We start from the raw sequence: 15,147 nt of genomic DNA, 5'->3' as shown, positions 1-15,147 counted from the left end.
TCCATTCTGAAGGAGATCAGCCCTGGGATTTCTTTGGAAGGAATGATGCTAAAGCTGAAGCTCCAGTACTTTGGCCACCTCATGCGAAGAGTTGACTCATTGGAATAGACTCTGATGCTGGGAGGGATTGGGGGCAGGAGGAGAAGGGGACGACAGAGGATGAGATGGCTGGATGGCATCACTGACTCGATGGACGTGAGTCTGAGTGAACTCCGGGAGTTGGTGATGGACAGGGAGGCCTGGCCGTGCTGCAGTCCATGGGGTCGCGGGGAGTCAGACACGACTGAGGGACTGAACTGAACTGAACTGAACTGAAAGGGAAAGCGCTAAAGATGACTGACGGGAGCTAGCGAGAGACGCACAGGCGTCAAAGTACCTCTGGCTGCGGGAAGGTGGCTAGCAAGAAATTATAGGGGCAGAGGAAGGAAGGTGTTTGTTCCCATGGTGCTGCACCTCAGCTGTCTGCCTTTTCCCTTCTCGGAGGAGACAGTGGAGTAGACTGGTTAAGGCTTGTGCTTTGTTGAACTTTATTTGTAGCCACACTGAGTTGGCGTTTTGCACAGTTGTGTGGCCAATAATCTTTACTGGATTTAGAAAATGAGACTTTTCTTTTTAAATGTTTGATAGAAGAGTCAGAGATATACCAGGGTAAAGTCTCGAGATTTTTATCAGCTCAGCGATTCTTTAAGAATAATAATCATGGTTCAGTGGATAAAGAATCTGCCTGCCAATGCAGGAGACACAGGTTCGATCCCTGGGTCGGGAAGATCCCCTGGAGAAGGAAATGGCAACCCACTCCAGTATTCCTGCCTGGAGAATCCCATGGACAAAGGAGTCTGACGGGCTACAGTGCACGGGGTCGGAAATGGCTCAGACACGTCGTAGTGACTAAACAGAGACAACAATGGTACGGAGGACATTATGCAAATCACATTAAGTATACTGTTTCATCTAATTAAATATGATCTTCCCATAACAGACTTAGTCATTTTTCCTGTATATTCAATCTTGATGTTTCCCCTGGTCTTTAGCTTACTGGGTAGTTTATTTGGAATAGTTTTCCAAGTACAGCTAAAAAAAAAAAAAAAACTTTGGTGCCCGCATGAGGCGTTATGTGTCATGAGATTTGTGATATTGTAGAAATGGAGATGATGGACCATAGCAAGTAGAATGAAGAGCAAAGTAATAGCTTAAACATGGAAATAGATTAATAATGTGTGGTTAAACATTGTCAGTTTCCAAAAAATAACACAATTTTTTGAGTTTGGAGGTTTGGAAGATTGGCCCTTCCAGAAAAAGAAATAGAGCACATTATTAGATCACACTTTCTTGGAAAATAATAATCCTTTATAATTGTACCTGGTTTTATGTCATCAGTTCAGTTCAGTCGCTCAGTCATGTCCGACTGTTTGTGACCCCATGAACTGCCGCACGCCAGGCCTCCCTGTCGTCCATCACCAACTCCTGGAGTCCACACAAACCCATGTCCATTGAGTCGCTGATGCCATCCAACTATATCATCCTCTGTCGTCCGCTTCTCCTGCCCTCAATCTTTCCAAGCATCATGGTCTTCTCAAATGAGTCAGCTCTTCCCATCAGGTGGCCAAAGTATTAGAGGTCATACATGTTACTAAAGATGACATGCATAGACAATGTTTACATATGGAATCTATTTTGTATTGGATTTTAGAGTCAAGATTGCAAGCCATAGTGTCAAGACACACAAGGTGAAACTCCAAGAAATGATCTAACTAGGTTACACAAGAAATGGATGGCAGGACTGGAACTTATGTCTCAAGATCTTTAGTTCAAATGTTTACACAATCATACTTCAAGTGATCCTACAGAGAAAAATTTTAGTGCATAATAAAAATTAAAAAACTTTGAAAATTGTTTTTACTCATTCTTTCATTAATTCAACAAGTATTTATTCAATCCCTACTACTTGCCAGGGATTGTTCCCTGTGGAAGGCTTTTGCAGGGAATAAAACAGATATTCCTTGTGGAGATTATGTCCTAACAGGGAGAAGACAGACCAATCAGTTCAGTCGCTCAATCGTGTCTGACTCTTTGCGACCCCCTGGACTGCAGCACGCCAGGCCTCCCTGTCCATCACCAACTCTCGGAGTTACTCAAACTCATGTCCATTGAGTCAGTGATGCCATCCAACCATCTCATCCTCTGTTGTCCCCTTCTGCTCCCGCCTTCAATCTTTCCCATCATCAGAGTCTTTTCCAATGAGTCAGCACTTCACATCAGGTGGCCAAAGTATTAGAACTTCAGCTTCAGCATCAGTCCTTCCAATGAACATCCGGGCTGATTTCCTTTAGGATGAACTGGTTGGATCTCCTTGCAGGCCAAGGGACTCTCAAGAGTCTTCACCACCACAGTTCAAAAACGTCAATTCTTCGGCACTCAGCTTTCTTTATAATCCAACTCTCACATCCATACATGACTACTGGAAAAACCATATTCTTGACTAGATGGATCTTTGTTGGCAAAGTAATGTCTCTGCTTTTTAATATGCTGTCTAGGTTGATCATAACTTTCCTTCCAAGGAGCAAGCATCTTTTAATTTCATAGCTACAGTCACCATCTGCAGTGATTTTGGAGCTCCCCCAAATAAAGTCTGCCACTGTTTCCACTGTTTCCCCATCTATTTGCCATGAAGTGATGCGACCAGATGCTATGATCTTAGTTTTCTGAATGTTGAGTTTTAAACCAACTTTTTCACTCTCCTCTTTCACTTTCATCAAGAGGCTTTTTAATTCTTCTTCACTTTCTGCCATAAGGGTGGTGTTAAAAAAAAAAAAAGGCACCCAGATGATAATAATTGGCGTGGAGAGAAATAAAATGGAAAATTAAAGGGCATAGGGAGTACTCTGGCGGGTGGGCCTCAGTAGGTGTGGCTCTCTTGATGAGCAGTCCAGGAAAGTTTCTCTGAACAGACTTTTGAGCAGAGACCTGAAGCAAGGAAAGGGATGAGCCATGTGGATATCTAGGGGGAAACCTTAGCAGGCAGGAGAATCAGCAAGAACAATGGTTCTGAGAGAAGACAATGTTATGAATTATACTCGGCAGTACTGTTTAGCCCAGGGGTCCCCCACCTATGGAATCTAATGCCTGATGATCTAAGGTGGAGCTCATATTATAATAACAAATATAAAGTCAAGTGAAAGTCATTCAGTTGTGTCTCTTTGTGACCCCATGGACTGTAGCCCACCAGGCTCCTCTGTCCATGGAATTCTCCAGGCAAAAATACTGGAGTGGGTAGCTGTTCCCTTCTCCAGGGGATCTTTCCAACCCAGGGATTGAACCCATGTCTCCCACATTACAGGAAGATTCTTTACCATCTGAGCCAAAAGTGCAAAATAAATGTAATGTGCCTGAATCATCCCCAAATCACCCTCTACCCCTGGTCTGTGGAAAAACTGTCTTTCACAAAACTAGTTCCTGGTGACAAAAAGGTAGGGGACTGCTGGTTTAGCTGGAGTCACTACATTTTAAGGAATGAGGTTTCATTAGGACCTCTTTCTTCCCCAGATAATATTATTTCCTTGAGCACCTGTTGCTTTTTAGCTTTTTTTTTTTTTAAGAAAAACTTACTCTCCTATTCTAGACAGTAGAATATAGTGAAAATGAAATTCTTTGCCTTCAAGTTAAAGTGGAAGGAGTAAACTTCAACCCAAAGGTCAATTATGGCACATTGAGTTTTTGTTCCCCTTGTCTGTAATCTTATCAGAGGTTAAGGGATATGCTCCACATGGAGCAGCTTCTGCTTCCTAGAAGTCAGCTTTACCTGTGCAAGAACTTTTCCTCCTCCAGTTTTTGGATGGATTCATCTCCTCTAAGCCTGCAGTATAAAAGGCAATAGTAAGAAAAGAAAAGAAAAACCAAAACAGTACTCCAAAAGGTATAGTTATTGGCTTGGCAATCAGGAGTTAAGGTCACTTTAGCAACATATGGCCAAATGCAAATTGTGTTAGGAATGTGATTTATTCTGTGTGGTTATATCATTTTGAGCAGAGACTTAAATGAGAAGATGAGATGACTAGGGTAATCAGTTATTTATGACATCGCAAAAGTCAGTGGTTATGTGGCTGTAGAGACCTTGTCATCTTTTGGCTGAGGAAGCCGTATGGATCCTGGGAGCACCTGGGGTGATCCGATATTTGATATTCAGTACCTGTTACACTTCAATTTCAAACTCGATTCAGTGTCCTCCTCATTACCTCCCAAATCTGTCCCTAGCTCTAGCGACTTAGAGTGAGAGGGAAGTGATGTTTTACTATTTACATTCATCCCCTCTTTCTTCTAAGTGCTAGTTCCTTGTCGTGTGAGGATGATTCCGGGCTGGGGGAAGGGCAGATATCTCATCACTGGGCCAGGTTGCAGTCTGCATCATTGGTCTCCAGTGCTGTTATTGTTCTTTGTCCATGTGCTTCAAGAGGAGCATGGTGGCCCCGACTTGCCCCTTGACAAGGGGCTGTCTTCAAGGCATGCTCCTAGGAAATAGCAATCTCTTGTGAGGAATTACGGGGAACAGAGGTTAGAATGGTGATTCTTTATTTACTACCTCGTAATGAATTTGGCTTGGATAAGGATCCGCATTTCTGTTTCCATTTACTTTTCTTCCAGCACTTGCTTCTATTAGTACTTGGCAAAGGTATTTTGTAGAAAATAAATGTGTTTTACTGAAATAATAATGCTTATTTTGGCAAACTCTTTTCTTATTAGGAAGCCAAAGCTAATAGCAATTGCATTTATCCAGGCTAAGTGAATGTATATCTAAAACTAAAGATATACAAATGTTGATAAAGGGGTAGAGAAAGTTATAATATCGAATACACACACACCACACACACACAAAGATTGAAAATAAAAGTCGAGAACTGACTGTACAGCACAGAGAACTCTACTCAATGCTCTGTCGTAACCTAAATGGGAAGGAAATCCAAGGAAGAGGGAATGTATGTACATGTGTGGCTGATTCACTTTGCTTCATAGCAGAAACTAACACAACACGGTAAAGCTACTCCAATTAAAAAAATTGAAAAATAGACCCAAAACTAAAACTAATCGTTGAGGCAGTGAAATTAAAAAGAAAAAAGTAAAGGGTAGAAGTAAAGTTAGCAGTTGCCAAGTCTCAGTTGCTCAGTCGTATCTGACTCTTTGTGATCCCATAGACTGTAGCCCACTAGGCTCCTCTGTTCATGGGATTCTCCAGGCAAGAAAACTGGAGTAGGTTGCCATTTCCTACTCCAGGGGATCTTCCTTATCCAGGGATTGAATGGCATTTCCTGTGTTTCCTGCATTGGCAGGATTCTTTACCACTGAGCCACCTGCAAGTGCTAACCAAAAGAAAGCCATGGTAGCAATGTTAAGAATAGAAAAAATAAACTTTACGGCAAAAATCTCTGCTATAATTAGAGCGTCACTTCATTAATTGTGGTGCTACCAGTAAAAAGGCTGTCTGCCAATGCAGCATACTTAAGAGACACAGTTCAATCAATCCCTGGGTCAGGAAGTTTCCCATGGAGGAGGGCATGGCAACCCATTCCAGTATTCTTCCCTGGAGAATTCCATGGATAGAAAAGCCTGGTGGGCTACAATCTATTGGGTCGCAAACGGTTGGACAAGACCGAAGCAACTTAGTAGGCACACGCCTACTAAGTGAATTGAAATAATTCAATTCACTTGGAAAATGATTCCAGATTTCTGTATGCACCAAAACCATAAGCTTAAAATATGAAAGCAAAATTAACATATTCACAAGTAGAAATAGACAAATCCATAATAATAGAGGGAGATTTTCACATTCCTTATTCAGTCATAGCCAGAAGAAAGGAACAAAACATTAGTAAGGATATAGAATGTTTGGACAACATGATTAATAAGCTTGAACACAAATAGACACAGCACTCAAATCAGGACCTTATTAGGCCATCTCCTTACTCCTGTGGAAGAAGATATGTTTAGGGTCATGAGATCTTATCCATCTTTCTACTTGGAACACACATGCAAGCAAGAGTAGAAAAAACTCCCCAATACAGACCTGTTTCTACATCACACACAAGACTGTAACATCTTTGAGCTCAAACCCTGAATATGCACATTGTAGGACTAATTTTGACCCATCTCTAATCCTATCAGTTTGTACTACAGGCTGTATGCTTTTCATTCCTTAATTTTGTGAGACTTTGATGATAACTATCTTCTTGTCTAAACTTAGAGCCCTTCTTATTAGGATGGAGATGTCAAAAGTACTAGATGTTTTTAAATTACAGTAGTTTGTTAACCCTTTATCAGTCTTATGAACAGGACTGAGGGGACTGTTCAGAGCCTCTGGACTCAGAATTTAAAACCTTTTTGAGGGGACTTCCCTGGTGATGCAGTGGTTAAGAATCCACCTTCCAATGCTGGGGACACAGGTTCAATCCCTGGTGGGGGAAACTAAGATCCCATATGCCATGGGGCAACTGAGCCCACGTGTGCTTGAGTCCATGCTCTGCAATGAGAGGCCTGAATGCCACAACTGCAGAAAGTTCGTGCACAGCAATGAAGACCCAGCACAGTCAAAATAATACAAATAAATAAGTAAAACCTTTGTAAGACGAGCCTCAGATTTCAAGTAGTGCTACTTAAACATATAAAACTGCTATGAAAAAATATCTTTGGATTTAAATATAATCACCAGTGCCTTGCAAATAGTATTTCATAGACAAATAGTATATATTAAATGGGTATTTCTACTATAAAAGACACTGCCTTTGAGAAAACAATACTGCCACCGTAGAAGCAAGAGCAATGACTTGTGACAACGCGGGGAATGAGAAGGAGGAGGAAGGAACATTTGACAATTTTTTTTTTTTAAGAAAAAGTTTTTAATCCCTCTTTTCAAACTTTCCATATATGTTTGATCAGTTGTCCCGATCAGAGCAATTCTTAGTGTTCTGTTGAAAAACTGCTTGTAATAAGTATCTGAAAATATGAAATGGCTTTCTTCCTTAAAAAATGAATCCAAGACTCAATCTGAAATACACATTTTGCTATGCCATCATCTTTATTACATCAGATAGAACTCTTGTAATCAATATAGTACATAAAACAAGTGAGGCAAAGACATTTGGAGGAATTCCATTTATTGTGGATGCATTTTAACAATATATATTTATTGCAGCGATCAATTATCAGTGAAAAATATTGTGTTTATAAAATTTTTAGGAATGGCAGATTCACAGAACATGCTAGTCACCTTGCAGGTTTATCTCTTAAAAAGATAACAAAGAGAATTGTAATCAAACAAGTAAACAAGGAATTTCTTTTTCAAAAAATTAAATTCAAACCAAACAAAAATCTACCCTAAAGTTATTCCATCCAAATACTGGAATAAAAGTCAGGATCAATCGATATATTCTCTTCTTAACTTTAGACTTTCTAGAAAAAATATATAACAGTGATCAGGAGAAGCTCTTATTCAAAAGTACAACAAAGAAACTATCTCGCCATAGGCCATAATTCAAACTTTGATCCATTTCACTCCAGTCGTGGGAGTCAGTGCAAACTCAGGCACTGCATGTGAATTCTAGTTCATCTTATCATAGACTCATGTCTACTCTGTCATGGGTGGGTGACATGTGCAATATTGCTGGCTTTACTTTCTTTGGCCCAGGTGTGCTAAAAGCTAGAGGAGTCAACAACTCTCCTGATTTTCGAGGAAAAGAGCCTTTGGAAGGCGCTAGTCACTCCTCATGCCAGCCCTACCCTGGCAAGCTCCCCCAAGGAACATTGTGGATTAGAAAAGGGTCATTTGGGAGGCTCCCTCATTGTGGTAGGAATTGATACTAAGATAACTTTGGTTAAGTCATGAGGTATAGGTTTATAGAACTACACTATATGTATAGCTCTATGCTAGAACATATTGCCAAGACACTGGAGCACTCTTATTTATTGTGAAGAATAGATGAATGCATATGAGCTAAAAGAAGATCTGATATCCAGACTGTGTGTGTACAAATGAGTTGACAGACTCTTGGGGAAAAAGATAAAACTAATGAAAATTATATATATTTTTTTGAAAGCTCAGCACATTATCAACTTATGGCAAGTACCAATGACTAATAAAGGTAGGAAAGTTTAACTAAAAAGATGTTAAAGATGTAAGTAGGTCATGACTCCTAAATAGTGGCTTTTGCTTACTTTTCTGCTTCCAGAGATTAGCCAAAGTTGGTCTTAGTACACTTATTTATGGAATTCCAAGCTGTATAATTTTGTCACTAAGATTCTTATCTTTAATTTTCAGAGAAGGAAGAGAACTCAGATAGCATTTTAGCCAATCTATTGTGAACTTGATTCTTAAGAGTGAAGTTCTGAGCAAGCTTTAAGTTTCGTAGATTTGGTACAGTTCACACTGGACTTCAAGATTGCTTTTAATTATAAACTAAGTACTATGTTTTATAGAAAATGTCAATGCATTTTGACACTTTGAATCTCTCTTTCTTATAGGTTATCCAGCATTGGAAACATATCGATACCTATTCTGCCATGTTTCTATTGGCAAATATGAAATATTAATATAATATTGTGATTTTTAGTTTTTAAAAAGCAGTGATATTGGCTAGTTACAGGGACATACTGCTAAATATAATAGCCTAGCACATAAAAAAGCTTTCTACCATTAGTGTGTTTGTGTACGTGTATGCACATACATACATGATCAGGGTCATCTAAAATGTGGTTTACTATCACTACCAAAGAAATCCACAAAGCAACCAACCTAAAGAAATCAGTACCACTGTCAGCTAACATCATAATCCAATTTAGATATTCATCAACATGAAAAAAGTAATACCTTAACCGTACATCTTTCTATTTTGAAGACAAACATTATTGCAGTATCTCAAATCTGAAGTGGGTTACTTTCACAAAGTGTTATAATTGCCTATAAGATAATTTCTTCCATGCTTTATTCTAAAGTGCAGAAATGACATGACTTCTGTTTTTGTTTTTTTTTAAAACCACTAGGTTTCATTTTTCTGGATACTGCACATTCCTCAGGCAATTTCCAACTCGGATCTCCTTTTGTTGACCTTCAATGTGGCTGGTATCACTGTTCAGACACAGAGTTAGGATGATCAGTAGAAAAGTCTCTATTTCACAGCATGGGTTTCTTTAGAAACAGGCTCCTGTGCAAAGGCAGTACTTTTACCATGAACATCTCTAGACTGTGATTATTAAATATAGTGATAATATACATGGGTTTAATGGGATAATGAAAAACAAAACAAAAGGAAATGAACCCAATTTAGTAAATCAACATAAATATAAAACAGAGCAAATTAGCCCTCTTCAACTGAGCTGGTCCAGCATCTTGAGCGGCTACTTTGGGTTCCTTCTTGAACTGTCTCAAACCTGCTAAGAGAAGAAGGCTTTAAATAGGCAGGCCACGGTGTTTCAGCTAGACATTTTGTGTCAGAATAAAAAAAAAGAATCATAATATGGCAGGAATAAATGTTTATGAAAGGGAGGATTACTGTTGGCATTTCATTGAAATATGCTCCTCTTCTTTCAGTCTATCCTTTCCTCTGTTGTTTTTTCGCTTTCCTCTTTTTTTCTTCTTTATATTCCCTTTTTCATATCTTAATCTGGAGCCTTGCTCATGGCATTCAGGGTCAAAGAGGTTTGTTGTTGTTTTTTTTTAAACTCTACTATAAGGGCCAGGATTCTATGATATGCATCCCAAGATAGGCATGGCTAAATCAATGCATGGCTCAGTCTAGGCCAAATCAAGGCATGATGGTAAAGCAGACTAGGCTTATCTTCAGTTCTCTCTGGTTTTTTCATTTCCTACACCCCTACCCTAGAAACTTGTCTGATCCATGGTGTTATTGTACACCATTTCTTTTCTTCTGCTAGCTGATAAAAATCTTTGCTGAGGTATTCACAAATGTTGAGTTGTTGTGAGTCTGCAATTTCAAATAGATAGTTTCATTTCAAAGGAATTACCGCATGACACTAGTGAGTTTGACGTTTCGGCCCAAAGGAGCTGTCTACTTTGCTACCTCATAAACTCAGCTCTGGGCCTGCTGGTTATGTTATTATTATTACTGTAGAAAGAGTTTCATGGTATAGATCAAAGAGGAGGGGCTGGCATGTGTGAAGTCTTACCCTTTATCACAATGTTGCCAATTTCAGGGAGTACCATTTGTGTTGTATTGTACGTGAGTGGTGCTGAGTCTGACCATCCCAGATCATATCTTTACTTTCTAGAACACGGGCTCAGAGGAATGCTGTCCAGAGGGGATCTATTAAACTTGTGATGATGGCCTATGGACAGCTGACATCTCCTACTCAGAAAGGAGACTATATGAACATTTGGACTGTCATTTATGAAAGATCTTTCCTAGAAGGGTCATAATGGCTTAGGCCAACAAAAGTTCTTCTTCTTTTTTTTTTAAAGAACAACTGAAAAATGACTCCCTTCCCTTCCACCAAGAGAAAATTGTATAAGAAACTCAGAATGTTATATTTCCTATTGAGTATGTAATTCTCACAAAAACGCCATCATGTATAATGGTTAAGAATCCAGGCTCAGATCTGACTGCCTGAGTTTAATCCAGGCTTTGCTCCTTGTTTGCTGTGTGACTTTGAGCAAGTTACTTAACTCTCTGTGCCTCATTTTCCTCAGATCTAAATGAGGCTAATAATAATAATGGTGACTGAAAAATAAAATAAATAATGGTGATTGGAGGGTCAAATAAGATAAGGTAGGTTGAGAAGGTAAAAGAGTGTCTTGTATATAGTGTATGTTCATTACATGTTAGCAATTTGTAATGGTGATAATTATTACTGATATTTTTAATATATTTAGTGATTATTTAGAAAGCTTATTTAAAAGTCATTTAGGTAGAAAGGCTCAGCCAGTGGATTTTATCACCAAAATGTAACAACTGAGAACTAATAGAGAAGGTAGAGTAACACACTCAGACTTAACAGCACCAGGCTTAAGCACACTGCAGGATACAGTAGGAAATGAACCCATGAAAACCAAATCTCCCAGTAGATTACCTTAGTGGGGGAAGTGACCTTGTCCACAGATTGCTTTTCCCAGAGGTTCCTCTTGCCAGATACATCTCCTGGCCTCAAATCCTAATGAACAGAAAGCAGAAAAATTGATACATGGCTCTTTGTATTTTCTGGCCAGGTCTAAAGAAATCACAACGTGTGTTGTTTATTTGTGTAACACCCTTTATCCGAGTGATGTGAAATGGTTTGAATCAAAAGGATTGCTAACCACTGTTTGATTTTATATAGACTGTGACCTATGTTGTGACACGAGAATGGGCTCAAACTATCCAGCACTGAGGTCCCGTTATTCACTGAGGACTCACTGTTTATTGACCTGTAAAATTCACTTCTATGTTCTTAGAAGTGAATAGCACATAGGTTTTAAATAATTTTTGGTATGAAAGTGAAAGTCGCTCAGTCGTGTCCGACTCCTTGCAACCCCATGGAGTCCATGGAATTCTCTAGGCCAGAATATTGAAGTGGGTAGGCTTTCCCTTCTCCAGGGGATCTTCCCAACCCAGAAGATCAAACCCAGGTCTCCCGCATTGCAGGCGGATTCTTTACCAGCTGAGCCACAAGAGAAGCCAAGAATATTGGAGTGGGTAGCCAATCCCTTCTCCAGCGGATCTTCCTGACCCAGGAATCAAACCAGGGTCTCCTGTATTGCAGGTGGATTCTTTATCTACTGAGCTATCAGGGAAGCCCAATTTGGGGGCATACTCCAATACAAAATAAAAAGTTTAAAAATTAAAAAGTACCTACAATAAATAAATAATTTTCAGGGGGTTGGATAAGCACTTCATCCCTTGCCAATTAACTTTCTTTTTGGCCCCCCAGCCCCCAGCCCTTAAGACTAATGCATATCAGCTGGACTTCAGTGGCCAACCCTGCATCTCTTTGCCTGAGGACTTCCTCTGTCTACAGGTGCCCACTTTGCCCACCTAGGAGGCAAGCTAGATGTTCAGTCATCCCTAAGAGCAGTCTTCAATCACTCATCCATGAGATTTGGTGCGAGAATATTTCTTAGACTCGCTCACGCCTCAGGTCACTCAGAAGCATGTGTTTTGTGATGGCTTCTAGGCTTTTCCCGGTGGGGTTACGTTTAAAAGCTCACATAGTGAGTTGCTTAATAAACATTCTTAATTGGCTGTTCTCTTTTCCCGCCTCACTTCCTATAGTGTTTTCTTCACGTCCCAAGTACACTACTTGCACAGGAACCACTATTTTAGGGCAGCCCAATCGAGGACATTTTTCTAATTGCACTTTCCTCAGACTAAAATAATTTTATGTTTTCTGAGAAGCAAGTGGTAATTCAGAAGTGTATCAGGAGAAGCCAGCCCCATGAAAGCAAACATTTACTACAAACTGTACCCATAAGAGAAACTGACAGGTTGATGACATATGCAAGAACCCGTGAAAATCCTGGGAAGAAAACACTAAAATATGATAACGGCCATATATCTTGGATTTTTTATTTACTACCTCATAATGAATTTGGCTTAGACAAGGATCCAAATTTCTGTTTCCATTTATTTCTCTTCTAACATTTGCTTATATTAGTCCTTGGCAAAGGCAGTTTCTGGAAAATAAATGTGTTTTACTGAAATAGTAATGTTTATTTTGGCAAACCCTTTTCTCATTAGAAGGCAAAGCTAACAGCAATTGCATTTACCCATGGACACCAGTCTAAGCGGACATATATTTTTTCATAGATAACTATTGAGATTGTAATGCTGAAGATGAACTGGTTAAATAGTATCATGTGAAGCAGTTCAGATTTGCCTTAATCTTATTATCAGTAAATTTCTGGATTTTCATTGTGATGTGGATTCCTGATATTCTGTTAGAGAGTTACACCTATTTAACTTGGAACCAGAAAGCAACAAATCAGGTTGTTTTTGAAGAATTCCACTGTATATTCCAATGTAGGCAGAAGCTGCCAAATTGTCTGGAAGACTGTTCAAAAAATTTGTAGACTATAATCAGGAACATGCTAATGGTAGCTCTGGAAAGTGGCTATTACTACTTTATTTATTTGATTTATATAAGACAAATACTTTTTTTAAAAAATGTGAATACTCTTCTACTGAGGAAAATGAATTGTATCTCCCTTAAATCCTGCCTATGAATCTTTTGAGGTCACTTAAAGAGTTTAGAGAGTCCATTTAAAGAAAATATTAACATCCAAGTAGTAAACTGGCATTTTAAATCAAATGGGAAATATAAATGACATTACCTGACCAGCCTACTACATTTTAGAGAAAGACCCACTCCAGAAGAACAGGGAAAAATGAAGGCAGGAGAGCAGACTTCCAGTCAACCAGAGATCAAAGAATGAAGAAGAGAATTCAGCTGAGAAGGACAAAGTTGTTTTTTTTTTTTCAAACAAAAAGAAAGATAAATTAGCATTTTAATTGCTGTATATAACATGTAGTTTAGACACAAAGAACAGACAAACCAGGTATAACAGACATATTCAGAATTTTACACAGTGACACTGAAGTCCTGTAAATTCTACCCACAAATAGCAATAGACGTCCCAGTAAAGAACCAGGTATAGATCAGTGTTTAAATAAGTTATTAATTTTCAGAAACCCCAAATAATATTGATTTGACAAGCTTCTGAATGTTTTTAATTACATGAAAATTAATTAATAGCTAGTAGCAGAGGATGGTTTTTATCTTAGGTGAAGTTTAGAACTGAACACGAATCTCTTTTCCTTCTTCTTGAGGTTTCACTGGATGAGCACTATTTTGGTGAGAAAATTTCTTTCTGATTTTTCCTTAATGGCCACGTGCCACACATCTGCAAACACAACCCTGGCTTTCCCCTCCACACACATATGCCAAGGAATAGAAACCAAGTGCTAAGAATAAATCGCTTACGGCCCCCAGTTAGAAGGGTGGCTTTGGGAGCCTCCTCTCTACTGTTGTCCTTAGGTACTCTTCTGACATCCTGAGCTCAGCATCAGCCTGACCAGAATCCCCAGGCTGTCAAACTCACATGTCTGTCATGAAGAGACAGGTTAGAAACTCAAAAGCTGGAAGTAGCTGGTGGAAGAAAATTTTAAATTTTGAAAAAGAGGGAATCAACGAATTAAAGAGTGCATGCCTCCACACCTCAAAAATGTGTCTGAATTATAATTTTAAAAGGGAAAATAAAGCACGATGGCCTGGTCTACACAGATCTTAGCTGCAGGCCACCAGAGTGAAACCCCCTGGATAAGACCTAAACAACAGCCTTTCTTGACCTGACTTTCTAAGCTGCCTTCCTGGATTTAACCTTTTGTCTGATAAATTTCATGTACTCATATCTACAGGATCCTTCTGGCTCTTTCCAGTAGTTTGGACATTTTCATTTCCTTTCTGTTGGATCCTTATTGTCTGTGGTTCACAATCCTGCCTTGTTGAACTCCAAGTTATTTCTTTTCCTGAATGACATGTTGCTGGTCTACTACTCTTGGAATGTGCACAAAGCTCAAAGTTGCTTATTAAGAATACTGAAGCTGGCCTTTTATCTATAACATCAACTATGTATCATTATCTTTCGACCTGGCCTTTATCAAGGAAGCCACATTAGTCTACAAAATCCAATGGGACATGGGGAAAAAGAGATCGTTCTGATGTATACTAATTGCCACATTCTTCTTTCCTTTTCTTCTCTAGATAGTAGTATAGCAGTTGCCAACCTTTTTGGCATGAGGGACCAGTTTCAAGGAAGACAATTTTTCCATGGACCAGAGGTAGGGGAGAATGGTTTCAAGATGATTCAAGTGTGTTACATTTATTGTGCACTTTATTTCTATTATTATATTACATTGTGAAATATAATGAAAGAATTATACAATTCAGCAAAATGCAGAATCAGGCAGTAATACAAGTGATGGAAAACAGCTGTAAATAAAGATGAAACTTCACTTGCTCTCCTGCCATTCACCTCCTGCTGTGTGTGACTCAGTTCCTAACAGGCCACAGACCACTACTGGTCTGTGGTCTGGGGGTTGGGGACCCCTGCCCTAGTAGACACTCTAGCAAATTACTTATTAAATATTAGATAAAGCAGGCAATGATTTTGTAATT

General features: G+C 39.1%; 1 protein-coding gene across 17 annotated transcripts in view; it reads right to left on the bottom strand.

Moving 5' to 3' along the window:
• Positions 1-8,674: 8,674 nt before the first annotated feature.
• CALD1 (caldesmon 1) overlaps positions 8,675-15,147 on the bottom strand; it is a 231,249-nt gene continuing 224,776 nt past the window's right edge. For 16 of the 17 annotated variants that reach the window (XM_040260907.1, XM_040260919.1, XM_040260906.1 and 13 more), the window contains 2 exons: positions 11,068-11,148; positions 8,675-9,411 (listed from right to left, as the gene is read on the bottom strand). In XM_040260907.1, coding sequence (XP_040116841.1) covers positions 9,406-9,411; positions 11,068-11,148 — 87 coding nt within the window. In that variant the 3' untranslated portion in view covers positions 8,675-9,405. Of the gene's footprint in view, positions 9,412-11,067; positions 11,149-13,303; positions 13,420-15,147 lie in introns of all 17 variants that reach the window. The other variant, XR_005724491.1, reaches the window with a different exon arrangement.

Source organism: Oryx dammah, unplaced genomic scaffold (assembly GCF_014754425.2).
Source record: "Oryx dammah isolate SB20612 unplaced genomic scaffold, SCBI_Odam_1.1 HiC_scaffold_18, whole genome shotgun sequence".
Lineage (NCBI taxonomy): Eukaryota > Metazoa > Chordata > Mammalia > Artiodactyla > Bovidae > Oryx > Oryx dammah.
Note: the sequence above shows the minus strand (reverse complement) of the source record. Positions and strands in the feature narration are given on the sequence as shown.